The sequence below is a fragment of the Aptenodytes patagonicus genome, chromosome 16 (assembly GCF_965638725.1).
Source record: "Aptenodytes patagonicus chromosome 16, bAptPat1.pri.cur, whole genome shotgun sequence".
Classification (NCBI taxonomy): domain Eukaryota; kingdom Metazoa; phylum Chordata; class Aves; order Sphenisciformes; family Spheniscidae; genus Aptenodytes; species Aptenodytes patagonicus.
The window spans coordinates 12,200,721-12,216,523 of NC_134964.1; the positions used below are offsets into that span (position 1 = coordinate 12,200,721).

At 52.8% G+C, this 15,803-nt stretch overlaps 1 protein-coding gene across 1 annotated transcript; it reads right to left on the bottom strand.

The window, feature by feature from the left end:
- Window positions 1–6,657: 6,657 nt before the first annotated feature.
- Window positions 6,658–10,964, bottom strand: CCDC42 (coiled-coil domain containing 42). Its single transcript, XM_076354128.1, has 7 exons — window positions 10,897–10,964; window positions 10,440–10,545; window positions 10,210–10,314; window positions 9,469–9,666; window positions 8,486–8,707; window positions 7,229–7,387; window positions 6,658–6,732 (listed from the first exon to the last, which is right to left on the bottom strand). Exons 1-7 carry the CDS (start codon window positions 10,962–10,964, stop codon window positions 6,658–6,660), a joined length of 933 nt encoding a protein of 310 aa, XP_076210243.1.
- Window positions 10,965–15,803: the final 4,839 nt, after the last annotated feature.

A 15,803-nucleotide genomic window follows, 5' to 3' on the forward strand; every position in this document is an offset into this window, starting at 1 on the left:
GGGCATCCTAAGGGATCTGGAGCTGACAGTGCCTTTCCGTACAGTCGTGCTCTGTGTCAGAGCATGTCCCTGTCACTCGGACTGCACGGCGGCTGCTCTGCATCTGGCCTCTCTGGGGCACAAGCCCCTCCAGTGGGGATCCCACCATCGGTGCTGGGGCAGAGCTGCCCCGCAGAGCAGAGAGTGCAGCAGTGAGTACCGGCATTGCTAGCTCATGCCCACACTGATGGAATAGCAGGCTGCGCCGGAGGAAATGTTGACAAGAGTCCAGATTAAACCAATAACAACACCTCAATGTGCTGGGGATTTTCCATCAACAAGAGGCAAAACAGACTGCAGAGTTAGGCAGTACTTTAATCGTCTCTTCTCTGTGCCAAGAGAAAGAAATCTTACAAAAAACCCCACCCAAACCCAAAAAACACAATGCAAACAAATCCAAACCATGCAATTCCCCAAGGAGAAGGCAGGCTATTAACACAAAAAACTTATTATACACAGCATCACAGAACTGAAACCCTGATATCTGATTAGGTAATTTTAGTCTTTGCTTCCATATCTCACAGCATCATGAGTCACATTGGTTTCGCTTTGCCCCAGAAAGCGAATAGAGCTGATAGGAACTGCACCTTTGCGATGCTCAGCACACTGTGCTCGGGCAGTGGGTCCTGCCATCTCCTCTGCTGGTGCTGAGGTCCCTGAGCCAGTAGGATGGCTCCAGCAGGCAGGAGAAGGGGACCATGGTGGATGGTCCGGGAAACCCTGGCAACCCTGATAGTCCCCTCTCTGGAGCAGGACTCCAGGACCAGCACAGCTTCAGCTTGGCATCTTCTGGCATGTCACAAGTGAAGAGAGCAGAGCTTGTCTTTCTGATAGGCTGGCGATGCCTTGGCTGGCTTTGCCTTAGCTTAGATGAGAGGGTTTCCTTCCTTTCCAGCTCCCCAGGCAAAGGGAAGAGTAAAGATGAAATGAGTTTCATAGGCTGGAGCAGCCAGTTTCTGTCCCCCACACCTCTATGACCCCTGGTTCCCCTTCCAGGCAAACCTGACCAGGGATCCCTTCACCCCAGTCACGACAGTGTCAGTGTACATTTGGGGTACCACCTTGTCCCCTTTACCCCATGGGCACTATCTCTTGCCAAGACTTCTTGAAGAGGTATCTTTAGGGGCTCCTAGTCATGTGAGGAGAGGTGAGGAACTCGGGTTATTTGGACATCTTGTAGCCATCCAGGGCACAACTTGTTCTCCATAAGCTGGCCAGAGCCTCTCCAGTACATTCATCTGTACAAGGACACTGAATCGTTTGGGCTGGAAAGTCAAAAAGTGCTGTTGTGGTGGTCACATCTCTCTGAGTGTGCTGCTGGCTGTGAAGACCACTAGACATGGCTCAGACAGGAATCAAATCTCCTCTGGAGCAGTCAGGGAAATACCCTCTTGTCATGCCTTCTCACCTGGGAGAAGGCCAGAGACATCATGTCTTCTGTGTCACCCGCCTCCATCCTTCCAGCAGCTTGGCTGGGTCTAATCCAGGCTGGTGTTAGACACAGCTTTGTCCCACCACCCTGCGCATGACAAAGACATCTGGCAGGTCTCTGGGGATAACTCCTTTCCCCTGACGTGCCCACAGATAGAGATCCCTGGGGTCTTGGTTTCTCCCTCCACTAGCTTGTCTGCGATCCCTGTGGTGGACAGCCTGACATTGTCTCTTTTCAAGAGCTCGCTCAGCTGGTCAGAAGGTCACAGTGCTGCATCTGAGGAGCAATGCCATCTGTTCAGCTCTATGGAGGAAGAAGAGTTAGTTGCAATGCCTCCCAGCAATTTGGGGCTTGAATATGGCTTACTTATGCCTGGGTAAGGACTTTGCATTGGGGTGATCTGCTATCTTTGCTCTGCTGGTGCGGCACAAATGGCACATAAGAAAAGGCAAAATCTGCCCTCAAGTTTCAATTGTTGGTCTCTGACTTTCTAAAACCAGGCATTTCACTGTGCAGGTGCATGGATGGGGAAACAGAACAAACAGTTCCAGCAAATGATGCTGCAGAGGAGCATCCACACATGCTGCAGCTTCATGTTCAGGATGGTGAGGGCTGCTGGGGCTCAGTGGGAGCAGACAGGACATCAGGACCAGTCAGGAGCACAGGTCTTCCTACAGCTTGGCCTTTGAGTAGATCTGTAAGGGACATGCTGAGTGTGATGTACTGGCTGACATATGGACACTGCCAGGCCCAGTCTGCTGAATGAAAGGAAGAAAATACATTGAAACAGATCGGAAAGTGCCTGGCTGGACCAATGTGTCTCGTTGTCTTTCTGTCCCATGCTGAAGGTTCCTCAGAACAGCTCAGCTCAGGCATCCAGATAAGAGACAAGTCTCCAAACTGGCCAGCACTCAGTGTCCAAAGGACTTCAGGAAACCTGGCCCATCAGTCTGTCCTCTCCGTAAGCCCACCTTGGAGACAGCTGTGCCCTCAGACCATCACTCGCAGAGTGGCAGGCTCAGAGCTGCAGCCCCCTGTCTTCCTCAGCGGCTGGGCAGAGCTGCTCCTCGCCCATTAGCTCCCATTAGCTCCCGTCAGCTGCCACCAGTGAGATGTGTCAAAGTGGGTGAGAGGGTGGCTGTGGGTGGAAGGAGAGGGGACAGCTGAATCACCTCTCAGGATGGGTGTAAATGCTCCTGGTCCCTTGTCACTGCTCCTTCCCCTTGTCACTGCTGAGACAAGATGCAAGGGCACAAACGCACAAGATCGTCTCTGCTCAGATGAGTCATGAGTTGACTTTTCCAGTGCAGGCAGCAGCTCTTGGTATCGTCACCAGTGCCTCTATGAGACATTTACCAACCTCTGGGACCCCTGAGGGCCTCAGCAAGGCTGACTCTCTCCTGCTTGTTTTTTTCTCTCTCATCTGCTGCTGTGTATTTGGTCTCACAGAAGAGCAAGGAAGGCCAGCATCTGAGGATGCTGCTGACTGTGGGGCGAAGGCTCTCAGAGAGCTGCTGTCTCCGAGGAGGCGATACGCTCCTCATGAGGCCCAGTCCCAGGGCTGAGCACTGGATCACTCCCTGCAAACAAAAAGAGATATATTTGCTTCCCATTGAGAAATTGATTTTCACTGGCCTGAAGTGCTCTGTGCCACCTGCCTCTCAAGGCCTCCTCCGTGGTCCCAGCCATGGCAGAGAGCACAGCCAGGCTGAAGGTGTCTGCTTGCTGGGGAAGGAGGCCCAGGCATGGCAGCAGGAAGGGTATGCCTTTTGGGATTTATGGGAAGTTTTTCCCATGCAAGGAATCACTGCAGACCCGCAACCCCCATGTAGGGTCTTTACCAAAGGCCTCATCTCTTCTTCATCCCTCTTATCTCCCTGAGCATCCCCCCACAGCCCTCAGCTCCTGTCCCTAAGCCATGGTCCACTCTGTTGATGTGGCAACTAAATACCCCTCCTTCTGGATGCCCAATGGGTAAGAAACCGACCTCCTCCCAACTCTGTCATTCACCCCCTGGGTGACCCTGGGCTCCCCTATGCTGTTTCTGCTCCCAGACTGGGCGTCTCTTTCTTCCTTGCACCCTGCAGTCCTTGGAGCAAAGATTGTGTACATACAGACCAAGCAGAGAAGAGTCCAGACCACAGTACTGGTTTCATCATGACTTCAATAGGACATGAACCTGGGCTCCTGCCACAAGAAGTAATACAGCTCTTGGCAAATGTCAGCACCATGGGGCTCCCAGCCCACTGCAAGGAGGTGTTAATGCCAGGGCTCTCAGTGCACCCATGGGCTCTGTGACCCCTTCCCCGCTTGCCAGAGGTCTGGCTGCCTGTGCTCAAGGCCAGCCCTGGTGTGGGACAGCCATGTAATCTGGGATCAGACTGCTGGAAAAACAGATAAGGTGTGAGAAGGACCTGTGTGGAGCCTTCACTGGAGCTTCCCCTGCTTTGCTCGGGAGCTGCATTTATGCTTAGATCCTTGCCCTTGGTCCTTGCCTTGCAGGTAAGCCTGTGCCCAGCCTTGTACCTGGCTGATTCTCACCTTGCCTTGCTGACTTGACTTTCTGGCTTCATCTTGGACCTGCCTCATCACTGCAGACTAGCATGGGAATCACTGGACGCAGCCATGAACATCTCTGCCCTTGCTCGCATACCACAGGGCTGCATCCTGTTGGTGAGGACATCCTCCTGCCTGCTTTGCTGTCACCTTAGCTCCTTCCCTTGAGGAGCAGCCCGCTCTTGCCCCTCCCTGACAGTTATTATCCCTGCTTTACAGAATGAACATAATATGATCATTAAAGTGTAGGCACATGGTGGCTGCAAAGTTGCAACAGCTTTTATTTCTCCTTGCCAGCTGAAATGCAAACTGCCACTCACCTCCCACAGCTCTGGGGATCTATTCAGAAGAACACAGGGCACGTCATGGCCCACACTGCATTTACATGTCAAGGTTTCCGAAAGAAATGAACTCTTCTTCCACATATAGCAGCTGAGAAGCAATTACTGCCCTTGCCTCTGCAATGGAGGCTTTCACTATTGTGTTTTCTTCTGCACTGGCATCACACTGAGGACACTGCACAGGGTCATTTTCTGCCAATGGATGGTAACTCGCTAAGCTTCAATCATAGAATCATAGAATCATTAAGGTTGGAAGAGACCTCTAAGATCATCGAGTCCAACCGTCAACCCAACACCACCATGCCCACTAAACCATGTCCCTAAGTGCCTCATCTACTCGTCTTTTAAATACCTCCAGGGATGGGGACTCCACCACTTCCCTGGGCAGCCTGTTCCAATGTTTCACCACTCTTTCAGTAAAGAAATTTTTCCTTACATCCAATCTAAACCTCCCCTGGCGCAACTTGAGGCCATTTCCTCTCGTCCTATCGCTTGTTACTTGGGAGAAGAGACCGACCCCACCTCGCTACAACCTCCTTTCAGGGAGTTGTAGAGAGCGATGAGGTCTCCCCTCAGCCTCCTTTTCTCCAGGCTGAACAACCCCAGTTCCCTCAGCCGCTCCTCATCAGACTTGTTCTCCAGACCCCTCACCAGCCTCGTTGCCCTTCTCTGGACACGCTCCAGCACCTCAACGTCCTTCTTGTAGTGAGGGGCCCAAAACTGAACACAGTATTCGAGGTGCTGCCTCACCAGTGCCGAGTACAGGGGCACGATCACTTCCCTGCTCCTGCTGGCCACACTAGTTCTGATACAGGCCAGGATGCCATTGGCCTTCTTGGCTGCCTGGGCACACAGCCGGCTCATGTTCAGCCGGCTGTCGACCAACACCCCCAGGTCCTTTTCCGCCAGGCAGCTTTCCAGCCACTCTTCCCCAAGCCTGTAGCGCTGCATGGGGTTGTTGTGGCCGAAGTGCAGGACCTGGCATGGGTCTGAGCTCAGAGGCTTGAGGGAAATTGGGTTTCCTGGATGAGTTCTTGCTGAGACCTGACCTAAGCTACTGTGTTTCTAATTGAGTTTATTCCTATGAATTCAAGCTTGCAGAGATAGCAACAGCAAAGACACAGAGGGAGCATCCTCTGTTCAGACTCTGCACCAAGTGTTCCCACCCTGAACTCATTCTTCCTCTGCTTTCCAAACAAGCAGCCAGCACCAGCTCTGGGGTGCATCTGTTTTCCGTGTCGCTCATGAAAGCACAGATTTGGGGAAGGGAGGAGGTTAATCTGTGCCTTCCTCATGCTCGAAGGAAGGGGTCAGGTGCCTGAGCAACCCCCAGGCGTTATAAACATGGACCAACTGGACTCAGACTCTTCTGGAGGGTGCATTAGCTGAATCCACTGGCTCAGGACAGGAGTAACTACTGGAGAGAAAGGAGCAAGAGCATGTGATCAATGGTCTCTTGCCTCAAAATCTGTAAGCTTATGTCATTGGGTCCTTGGTCCATTAAAAGGTCCTCCACAAAAGACTCTGAGCCTGGCCTGAACTCCACAGCGTGTCTCCAGAGCCATTTTTAATCCTCTTGTTTTGTATTCATCATGTTAGCACTCAGGATGAACAGCTAGATGCTTGGTGCGATAGCTTTGGCTGGTTCATCCTTCACCTATATCCATTCTCCACACTTTCCCTAACAGCTTGAGGGGGAAGGTGAGTTTTAGTACATAGCACATGGCTGTGCAGAGAAATCCACATCCACGGATGTGCTGGGTGTGGTGGTAGAAAATCCCTGAAGCTCTCCCGAAGCACAGTCCCCCCACCCTGTTGTGACATCTCTCTCAAATATCTTAGAGCTTAGGCTGAGTGGGACGTCCAAATGCGAACACAAGTACTAATTGCTATTTGAGACTATATTCCTGTCCCAGCCTGCTCTCCCTATCTTGCATGCTTTGCTGGGACACTCTCTCCTGCAACCAGAATCCCACCTGCCAGAGAAGGCACCCCAATGGCATCTGGGGTGAAGCTGTGGGATGGAGCTGCTCTGATGTTTCCAATCCTCCCAGGAAATGAAGAGACAGCTTAAAATATTTGGTTATTTTTAATAGTATAAAAGGTGTCAGCAACTATGCAGGACAGAAGAGCCAGAAAGGTATGAAACTTCACTGGTGTAACCTACGGTGGAGTCTACAGTATCTGTAGGGCCGTCTGTCCTCCTCTTTCCCTTCCCACCCTGCTGAGCCTTTGCTGGCAGAGCAGGTTATGTTGGCATGTCCCGTATAGCTCCATAGGTATAGCTGCTCACTGGTGGTTCTGCATGTCCTTCTGTTTCACCTCCATAGAGATGTCTGTGAGGTCTTGGATAAACTGCTGAATCTAGGGTGGGGCAGAGAGATGGCAGAGCTTAGAGCAGGGATGGGAACAGGAGGCAGAGGGGAGCTTGTTGGCCCTTTTGGAGGGCAAATTTCACCAACCAAACTGAGCAGGAGGATAAGGCATTTGCCTTGCTGGATCTGCACCACCAGAATGGCTTTTTTGGGTTAGTCTGCATTCAGGGCAAGTGTGAATGAAACCAAACCTTGACCATGGGTTTATCTGCATCCCCTGCATCCCCTGCATCCCCTGCCCCAGCCTGCCTGGCTCCCACTCCTTCTGCCCCCGCAGGGACCCACACCCTGCTCCGCGTCCTCGGATGAGACAGGTTTGCCTGGTGTGCTCTGCCCGTTTCCCGTGCCCAAGAGAGAGCCCAGGTGAAAAGGAAGGTGTCTGTTGGGCACATTGATTTCTCTGGGCTCTCCCCTCCCTTTGGGCAGCTGAGAGTCATTACTGCTCCTCTTTCTGGGCAGGGAGAAGGGGTCTGGCTTGGCTCTACCATTTTCAGCTGTCTGTGGCTGTCATCCACCGGCACGTTCAGGTTTGCTTTCAGCTGCATGCTCAGGCACTGGAAGAGGTTGAGGATGGCCATCTTGATGGTCCCCAGCTTCAGGGTTTTCTCAGCAGTCGTGTTCTGGGTGTCAGCCCAGCGAGTCTCCTGAGAGGAGAAGAGACATGCAGCATGGGGACATGCCCCAGCAAAGATGCTGCTTCAGCCCTGGAGACCCTGGCTTGGAGACCGTTAACTTCCACAGTCATCTGTTTTGGTAGGAAGAACCTGTCCTTGCTCAGGGCTGTGCTGGAGGTAGTTCAGCTTGGTGTGGTGGAAGCAGATCCAGGAGCCACCACAGCTGCTCCTTGCCCCAGGAACCTCCCCATCTCTCTGCCAGCTCCTGCAGTCCTCACTCTGGTGGGTCCTCCCTGCAGGCCCCATTTGCACTCCCTACAGCAGGGCTAGCTGATACCCTGGGAGCAGCACATCCCGCTGCCACCCTCCCAGACCAGGTGCTTTCCAGCTTTGCCTGATGGGACCCAACTCCTGGAGCCTGGAGTATCCAATAAGGGAATTTGGCAAGGCCCTGTCAGTGATGCAAAGGGAGAAGAGGCCAGCAGCGCTGAGGCCATTTCTGCACACCGAGCACTGGCTACACATGGATGCGCCTCATTACAGCCCAGTTTACCACCAGTCTGGTCACTTTTGGGCTGGTAGGGAGGGAGAAGAAGGGGTGAGCCCTGGTGCGCAGATGCTGTGCAAAGGATGAAAACAAATAATAAAAATCAGCAAAACCAACTTCACTCTGAGGCCTAAGCCATGAACAGTGGAGACCGCAAGACATGCCACACTGAAGCCCCATTACAGGGATGATGCTGCAAGGAATGGTGAATGGAAATGAGTATGACCAGGCTAGACAAACCCAATGGGCACGTGGTGGAGTATGCTTGGGTTTTTTGCCAAGGCAGACCTCCCCAAAGCCTGGTTAGCACATCTCTTTTGACTATGAATTCAAGCAAGAAGTGAAAGATCATGATGGCTGTGTGAGGGCCTTGTTTTAACCCCTGATGTAACCTGCTCCAGACCTTGTCTGTCATTCTTCACTCAACAGCCCCTTGGAGGGATGAAATTAGGCCTCTCCTCCAATGACAAAGGCTGTTACTGGGCCTTGCCATGACCCCATGGCTCAGGGATGAGCCATCAGCTGGTCTTGACACAGCCAGGCCTTGGAGATCTTCCCCTGCCCGCCCCACATTTCCTCACCCAGGGGAGGACGTCACTTTGAGCCTGGTCAAAACGTAGTTGGAGCTGCACCAGCTCATCTTTGTACTGCAGGATCTCAGCTTCTTTCTCTGCCACGTACTGGTCCAGGAGCACCTTGGCTTGCTCAGACATATCCTTGTGTCCTTGTTGTGCCTGCAGCAGGTCCTTGTGCATCCTCACCAGGGTCTTGTAGCGCCAAATGACTTCCTGGATCTCCTCAAACTGCAGCACAGGGCTCCTGGTGTTAGTAATCCCCCTGCCCTCCCCTCATCATGATTGCAAGTCTTGTGCTGTTTGGCACCCTGCCCTGACCAGGGACAACACCTCCCCCCACTGAAAGATCTTCCCTTCTTGATGAGACCGTTGCTCCAGCTGGTTTGTGAGCATCGCCACATTCCCTGTATGACGACATCCCACTGTGCCAGTCCCAGAGCTGTCACTGCCATAAGCAAGGGGAGATATTGCATCTCTTCTCCAGGTGAGCCATGCTCTGATAAAACACAAAGCACAACTGCAACTGCCAGCGCCGAGTCACCTAGACATGGGAGGGGGGCAGCTGGGACTGCAGGAGTATGAACAATGCATGGAGTGATGCCTGGGCATCCTTGAGAGAGGGCACAGCTTTTTTGACATCTGCCTGGGTTCCCATTCCTGGGCAGCTTTTCACTTGTGCCAAACCGTCAATGTGACATGAAACAGTGACACAAAGGGGTCCCCATTCCCCTCAGCCCTGTGCTTTTCCCCCTTCTAACAGTTTTTCTTTGGTTTTCTCAAGCCTTCACCTCCTTTTCTGTTTCTCCTCCCTTAACTCTGGTCCCCTTGGCTCACCTTGGTTGCAGGGAACCTCTTCCCACCCCATCTGAGGTCTCTGGGTTTGACCAAGTGTTATGATTTCCCTGGACTTGCCTTATCTCCTCTAGGTTTAACACCCATGTAAGGCCCTCGTCGAGGCCATGATCCGTCTCTCTCATGTTCAAACTCACCTGTGAGATCTTCACCACATCCTCCAGGTACTTGTTGAAGATGGAGTACTTCTGCACTTTGTTGCAGAGTTTCTGGTGCTTATTTCTCAGGGTTTCCAGTTCCCTCTTAGCTCTCAAAAGCTCACTCTCCTTTTGCATCTTCCTCTCTCTCTCTTTGCTGGCTTTCTTCAGAGCTTGGATTCGCATCTTATCATTTTCCTGGTGATGTTTCCCCCACCAACACACATACACACACACACACACAGAGGGAAAGGAAGGCAAGGGAAGGTAGAGCTGAGTCATTCAACAGCACTGGGAGGAGATACCTTCACAGAGGAGAGACCAGTATTGGACCACCCCTGGAAGCATTTTCACTCCCTGTTTAACAGGGCCAGCCCTCTTGCATTGACCCTTCAGTCTTGGAGACAGGCACCCGGGATGGCATTCTGATTTTCAGACCTACTGGTATCTGTCCCTGGAAGACACCTGGGTGTCAACAGTGGGGACAGGCTGAGACCCTTCTTGGGGAATGTTTGGGGCCCTCAGGAGATCACACTGGTACAGGACAAGCTCTCTCCTGCCCAAGCCCTACCAGGGCTTTCCACATCTGTGGTACAGAACCCCGTGCCCTGCCAGTCCTGTTCCTCACACCTCCAGGCTCAAGGGAGGCTTGGACAGATGTGGTGGCCCAAGACTGTCTCCCCAAGGGAGGGAAGGAGGTGGTGGGGTCATGTTAACTGAGCTGATCAGGGACAGGTGTACCTTTAAAATCCTCCCAGATTTCTCCATGTAGGTTTTCAGCTGAGCCTCTTTCGCGTGGAGGTCCCTCCACCGGCAGGTTATGACTTTCATCCTCTCCTTGAAGGCCTGGCAGCATCAAAGCGAGCGCGACATGCCTGCCCACACTTGGAGCCAGCCACCTGCCTGCTGCTGCCCTCCAGAAAACCACAAGCCCTCCCAGCCATGCCCCAGCACCCTCCCATCTTTCTCACCTCTTCCTTCACCTCCAGAGCCTTTTGCATCAGTCGGGCTTGTTTCTTCTTCTCCTGGAGGCGAATAAATGGAGACAGGGAGTCCTCCTCTGTCAGTCTGAGTTTCCTGCCACAGAAGTTTTTCTCAGGGTTACACACCGGGTCCAGTACCTTGGCAGGGTGTTGGATTGCTCTGCCCCGTCACCCCACCTGGGACGCAGAGCAACCCAACACCGTCTCAGATCCCATCTGGCAGCATGGCATCCCCACCCCTCCCCAGCGGGGATCCCACTGGCAGAGCAAGGGGGTGTTACAGGGAGGAACAGGGCTGGGGGAGGGAGGTACAAGAGGAGACTGAAGGTCTCCTTCAGTCTCCTTCGGATAAGGGATAGGAGTTTGCCGCGGTGGGGGAAGGAGGGATGGAGGAGACAGGAGAGGAGGATGGAGGAGATGGAGGTGGGTGGAGGAGCCCCCTCACCTGAGCAAGGTCAGGAGGTTCTGCCTGTACTGCATGCGGAAATAGGCCAACAGGTCCTTGTCGTCCATGGTGGCCACCTCTCCAGCCACCAGCAGGGCCCAAAGAGCCCAGGTCCTCCCGGCACTGCTCCTCTCCCAAGTCAGCCCATGAGCTGCCCTGCAGGCCTGAGGGCTTAGTGGTGCATGGGAGAGGCAGCCAGGCAGGGGATGAGCCCCTGGGTGCCTGTTATCTCTGCTTTCCCAGGACCTTCCTTGCCCCGGTCGTGCCTGTGGCCACCGGCTGTTGGTGGCCAGTTGGCATGGAACAGTTGCCGAGGGCAGTTGGAAGGTGCTCGGGCGGTTACTTGGCAACTGAAGTAGGGTGATGCCCCCACGCCAGTGAGGGGAACTGACCACTGTGCCCAGGACCAGGACTCTTCAGCACTAAAGGAAAGCTGAACAAATGCAGATTTCTTTCCCTTCCTCTCATTTTCTCTGGTTCTTCCTCTGCTGAAAACTAGCCCCTGTGTCCTGTGATCTCTGCTGTCTTGGGCAGGTATTTCAGTGCCCCCGACATCCACATCCCACTGTCTCAGAGCTCACAGCAGGAGCTTGCTCCTTCTCTCTCAAAACACCAGATGGAAAGACAGTTAAACTGAGGCACGTCCTCAGGGATGCTTGATCACTGTACTGCCCATGGTTCCTTCTCTGTGTGTGTCTGAGGTCTACCATTCGCTAAAAATTAAATGGTTTTTTTTGTTTTATTTTTTCCCCAGAACAAGGCATATGAACAAGGTCCATTGCCCAAAATAAACGGGTGGTCTTCATGGGCCAGGTGGGGGAAAACCTACAGATGATGGTGACCTTGGGGTCTGCTCCTTCCACAGGACATTTCACCCTCTGATGTTTGCTTCTGTCAATCTCTGGCTTCCTCACTGGCTTAACATACAAGAGCATTTCTGTGAGCTACTGAAGCTGAAACACCTCTGGCTTGGTGGAAAAGTGTATGACTCTCTAGGGGGAGAAGTCTTCACGTCTGTTACAACCCTGACTTGCATCAGGGAAATTGTTTTCCAGCAAACGTCACCCCTTGCTCATTATAAACCAGCAGGAGCTGGGGAAAGGCTGCCAGATCCGTCTGGCACTTTAAACAGCAAGAAGATGTATGGCCCAGGAAGGGACCATTTGTTATATGAGAGATGCTTCATTTAGAGACAAATGACCCAAGGCAAAGCAGTGACTATGCCTGGCTTTTATTACTGAGGTTCAAATCGGTCCCGTCAGTGACAGGTGACTTCCCCTCTGTCCATCCCGAGGTCATCATGGGGCTGTTCCCATCCTGACAGGTCAGACATTAAACCTGGTATTCTGGAGCAATTTCTGGACCTTGGCAGGACCTTCTTGCCTGGAAGTGGGACAAGTCTTGCCTGGGAGTGGGGCTTGTGCCTGCCTGCGAGGTGAGGGGACTCAGCCCTTCCTCCAGCAGGCAGGGATCCTCTCCGGAAAATTCCTGCCCACCCTTGCATCCCCTGGGCTGGAGGAGCTGCTGGTCCCCAGCAGAGGACGGGAACCCACTGGACAAGCAACCAGGAAGGCCTCAGCACATCTGAATTTCAAGTACTTGCTGCAGAGCTGGGCGTTGGGGCAGTCTGTCTGGGAAGCGACAGTGGCCTGCTCTTTCACACAAGCAGAGCTGCGGAGCCCTGTGTGTCCTTGTCCTCCAGTGGCTGAACTGTGCTGTCTGAAATTTAAAAAAACCCTACAATTTTAGGGAGAGCAGTCTGAGGCAGGTGCTGGGCACCAGGATCAGCACTTCAAACAATTAAAGCTCATTATCATTATGAATAATTGGAGACAGACGTTTCCAAGGGGAAGCACTGGCTGACTTCCCAGTCTGACTGAGAATTCCCCATTATATGACATTTTGTCACACAAATCACAGACAGGCTCCAGGGAGCAAGTGATGTCATCAGCCACCTTCCTGCTTGTTAGGCACATACAACACCGAGGGGCTGCCCCTGTCCCTTTGGCTTCACTGTATTTCGTTGTTCCTGAGGAGGTGCTGCCCTTCCGCAGCAAGGATATAAAGCGCAGCCCATAATAAAATCCCTGGGGCTTTACCTTCCCCCGTAGATAGCTGTGGGATTCTCACTTTCCACGCTGAACGCTCTGAGCAAAGCTACTGCTGCCTGCAGGCTTATGAATGAAGGAGAAGTCGCCACCGGGTTTTATTCTTACTGATCGGTAGAAGTTGCACCTGAGTCCAAGGAGGGTCAATCAAACGGTAGACGGCTCAGGAGGGTTTTGGGGATCTCCCAATACTCTTGTGCCCAGGGAAGCCCCTTCCTGCGCATCCTTTTCGCCACGTGTTGGCAGTGGGCAGCTGCAGTGCCCACTGGCTTAGCACAGCAGAGAGCCAAGCTCAAATCACTTGTGTCACTCTCAGCCTTTCTTGTGTGGCATCCCACAGACCAGCCATCACCAACGTTATCGCATGGATTCCCTCTGCTCCTGCCTCCACCTCCCCTGTTTTGGCAGACAGCAGAGCTGCTTGGATTGGAGATCTTTGTGTGCCCCTTCTGTACAGCACCTTGTGACATTCGCTCCTTGTCATCACAATGCCATAATAACTAGCATAAAATACGTGCACTGCAGCAAACAGGTCTGATGCCATTGTTTGAGGCCAGGAGTCCCAAAAACTTTATTCAGGGGGGTCATCTTCTGCATGAGACAGTGAGCTGGCTGAGGACAGGACTGTTAAGTCCAGAAGATGTGGTGTGAGATGCCCTGTCATTACCAGGGTACCAGTGATGTCTGCTGGGGTGTTGGGAAGGTGCTCTGGAGAGCAGCTCCCATGGACTCACCTTGATGGGTTTCCCATGTAGCGCATGAGGCTGAGCCTCTCCTGGGACAACCCCAGGAGAAGCCTGGACAGGGTGGCCGTGTCTGTCTGGGTACATTACTGGGGATCCCCAGTCTGCCATTGTTTTCTGAGTTCCTCCATGTTTGCGCTGATGAAGTTTGTATGTGCTCATGGCTTTCTGTGGTGGTCCCCAGCACGACTGGGCCAGGGTATCACTCAGGGGTCCCCCCTGCCAGTGTTTCTCTGGGCTCTTTCATGTTTGCAAGGATGATCCCTTTCACATATTACCCAAGAGTCATCCCCAGCGCATCCAGGCTCTGATGGAGCCCTTCATGCTTGCATTGCCCGGCCACAGCTCTGCTGTGGAGAGGACACTCGGGTCCAGCATCTGTATCAGAAAGATTAGTAAGGAATCAAAAGGGGGACTAGTGCCAAACAGCCACTATCCTGGGGACACAGGGACAACCTAAGCTAGCAAAGGTGATCTCAGCCCTCATGGTTAGGAGGGGAGGAAGAGAAAGCAGTGCTTGGAGGAGGAAGGTTTGGGATGGAGGGAGAAGACATGCTGTGATGGCTGGAGAGGGAAGGACATGGGTGACCAGCTGGGTCTGAAAATACACCTTGTGTGTATTTTCCCCTGAAGGTGAAAAGGCTGCTGGCTGGCCTAACAGAGAGAGACCTGAATTTTAAGTACCCAGTGACACGCAGGAACCCGCCATGCAGCACCACAGTGCTCTGGGCATCTGCACTGACTCCTTCCTCTGTCTTGTAGCACCCTCATCCCCACAGGACGGGCAAACCCAGCCCATGAATCACCCAAAACCACGTGCTCTCCTGGCTCTTGCCTGCTCCGAAACCAACAGACCCCATCAGCAGACCTGCTTCCCGGAGTGCTGGACCCTCCTGGGCTGGTGTCCGGTGGATGGGAAACCCTGAGCTGGGATCGGTCCTCTGCCCACCTGGAGGGAAGGTGAGCTGGACGAGATCAGACCCTGCATCTCACAGCTGTGGTGAAAGTGCTTGCAGACAGCTTTTTTTTTTTTTTTTTTAATGTTCCTAATCACCGTTTGTCACTTTTATCCTCACACCGAGGTTTTATCTTCAACAAATGCTTTCCTCCTCAACGCACTATGCATTAAAAAAGAGTTTCTTCCTATTATGCTCTCCATAGCAACTGCATCAGCTTGCCATGAATAAATTACCACTGACTTGACATCCCTTATGAGAATATAGAAAATGCCATTTCTGAGTCATAGCTATCCAGGAGAAACCTTTTCTGTTCATCCCTTAGGTACATCCTCCACCTTTTTCCTCTTTGAAGAAAACTGCATTTTATTTTTTTTCTTTTAAATCCCCTCTGCCCTTGAAGCCCCTGGAGTTGAAGGCTGATGGAAAGCTGACACAGACTTTCCCTTCTGGCCTTCAGAAGCTCCCAGCACAGTACAAAACGCCCTTGGTGATAGCTGATTCCTCTAAATCACATTGGGCTCTGTATTGGCATGATTTTGAATGGCCAAATCTCTTCCCAGAATCTTTCCCCAGTTCTTAGGCCCCCAAGGGACGGGCTTAAGGGAGAAGATGAGCTTCTATCCAGGGAGAGCATGATGCTGTATCTTGGTGGGCACAGACAGCATGGGGACGTTCAAACACGGTATCTTCATTGAGTGCCCAGGGCTTTTTGGAGTTGGGGAGCAGTTCCCATGTGGAACTGGGACTGTCTGGAGCTGAGGGAAGGTCCCTGCCCCACTCCAGGAGTCTATCCAGCCTGAGATACCTCCCAATTTGCCAAAGCACTCCAATTTTCTCTGGGACAGTGTGGCCACGGCCCAGGAGAGGGAGCACTTATTAAACAAGTGTGCAGTCCCAGATGCTGTCCCAGTCCTGCCCTGTTTCCTTGCCCTGGGATAACTCCAGGCAGCCTTTCTGGTGGTGGGCAAGGATCTGGCCCTTCTGCACTGCATACCCTTCTTCTGCCCTGTTCCCATCCCAGCCTGCCCCTTCGGTGTGAATGCAGTTGATGCTGATGGCAACGCAGGATAAATGTGCTGATGTGTAAGTGGGAAGGG

Bases quoted from the DNA above. Each gene is read 5' to 3' on its own strand.
- CCDC42 (XM_076354128.1), bottom strand. From the start codon at position 10,964: ATGGACGACAAGGACCTGTTGGCCTATTTCCGCATGCAGTACAGGCAG. The intron at 9,667-10,209 runs GTACACCTGTCC...AAACATCACCAG, and splicing joins AATCTGGGAGGATTTTAAAG to GAAAATGATAAGATGCGAAT. The intron at 6,733-7,228 runs GTAGAGCCAAGC...GCCCCACCCTAG, and splicing joins GCCACAGACAGCTGAAAATG to ATTCAGCAGTTTATCCAAGA.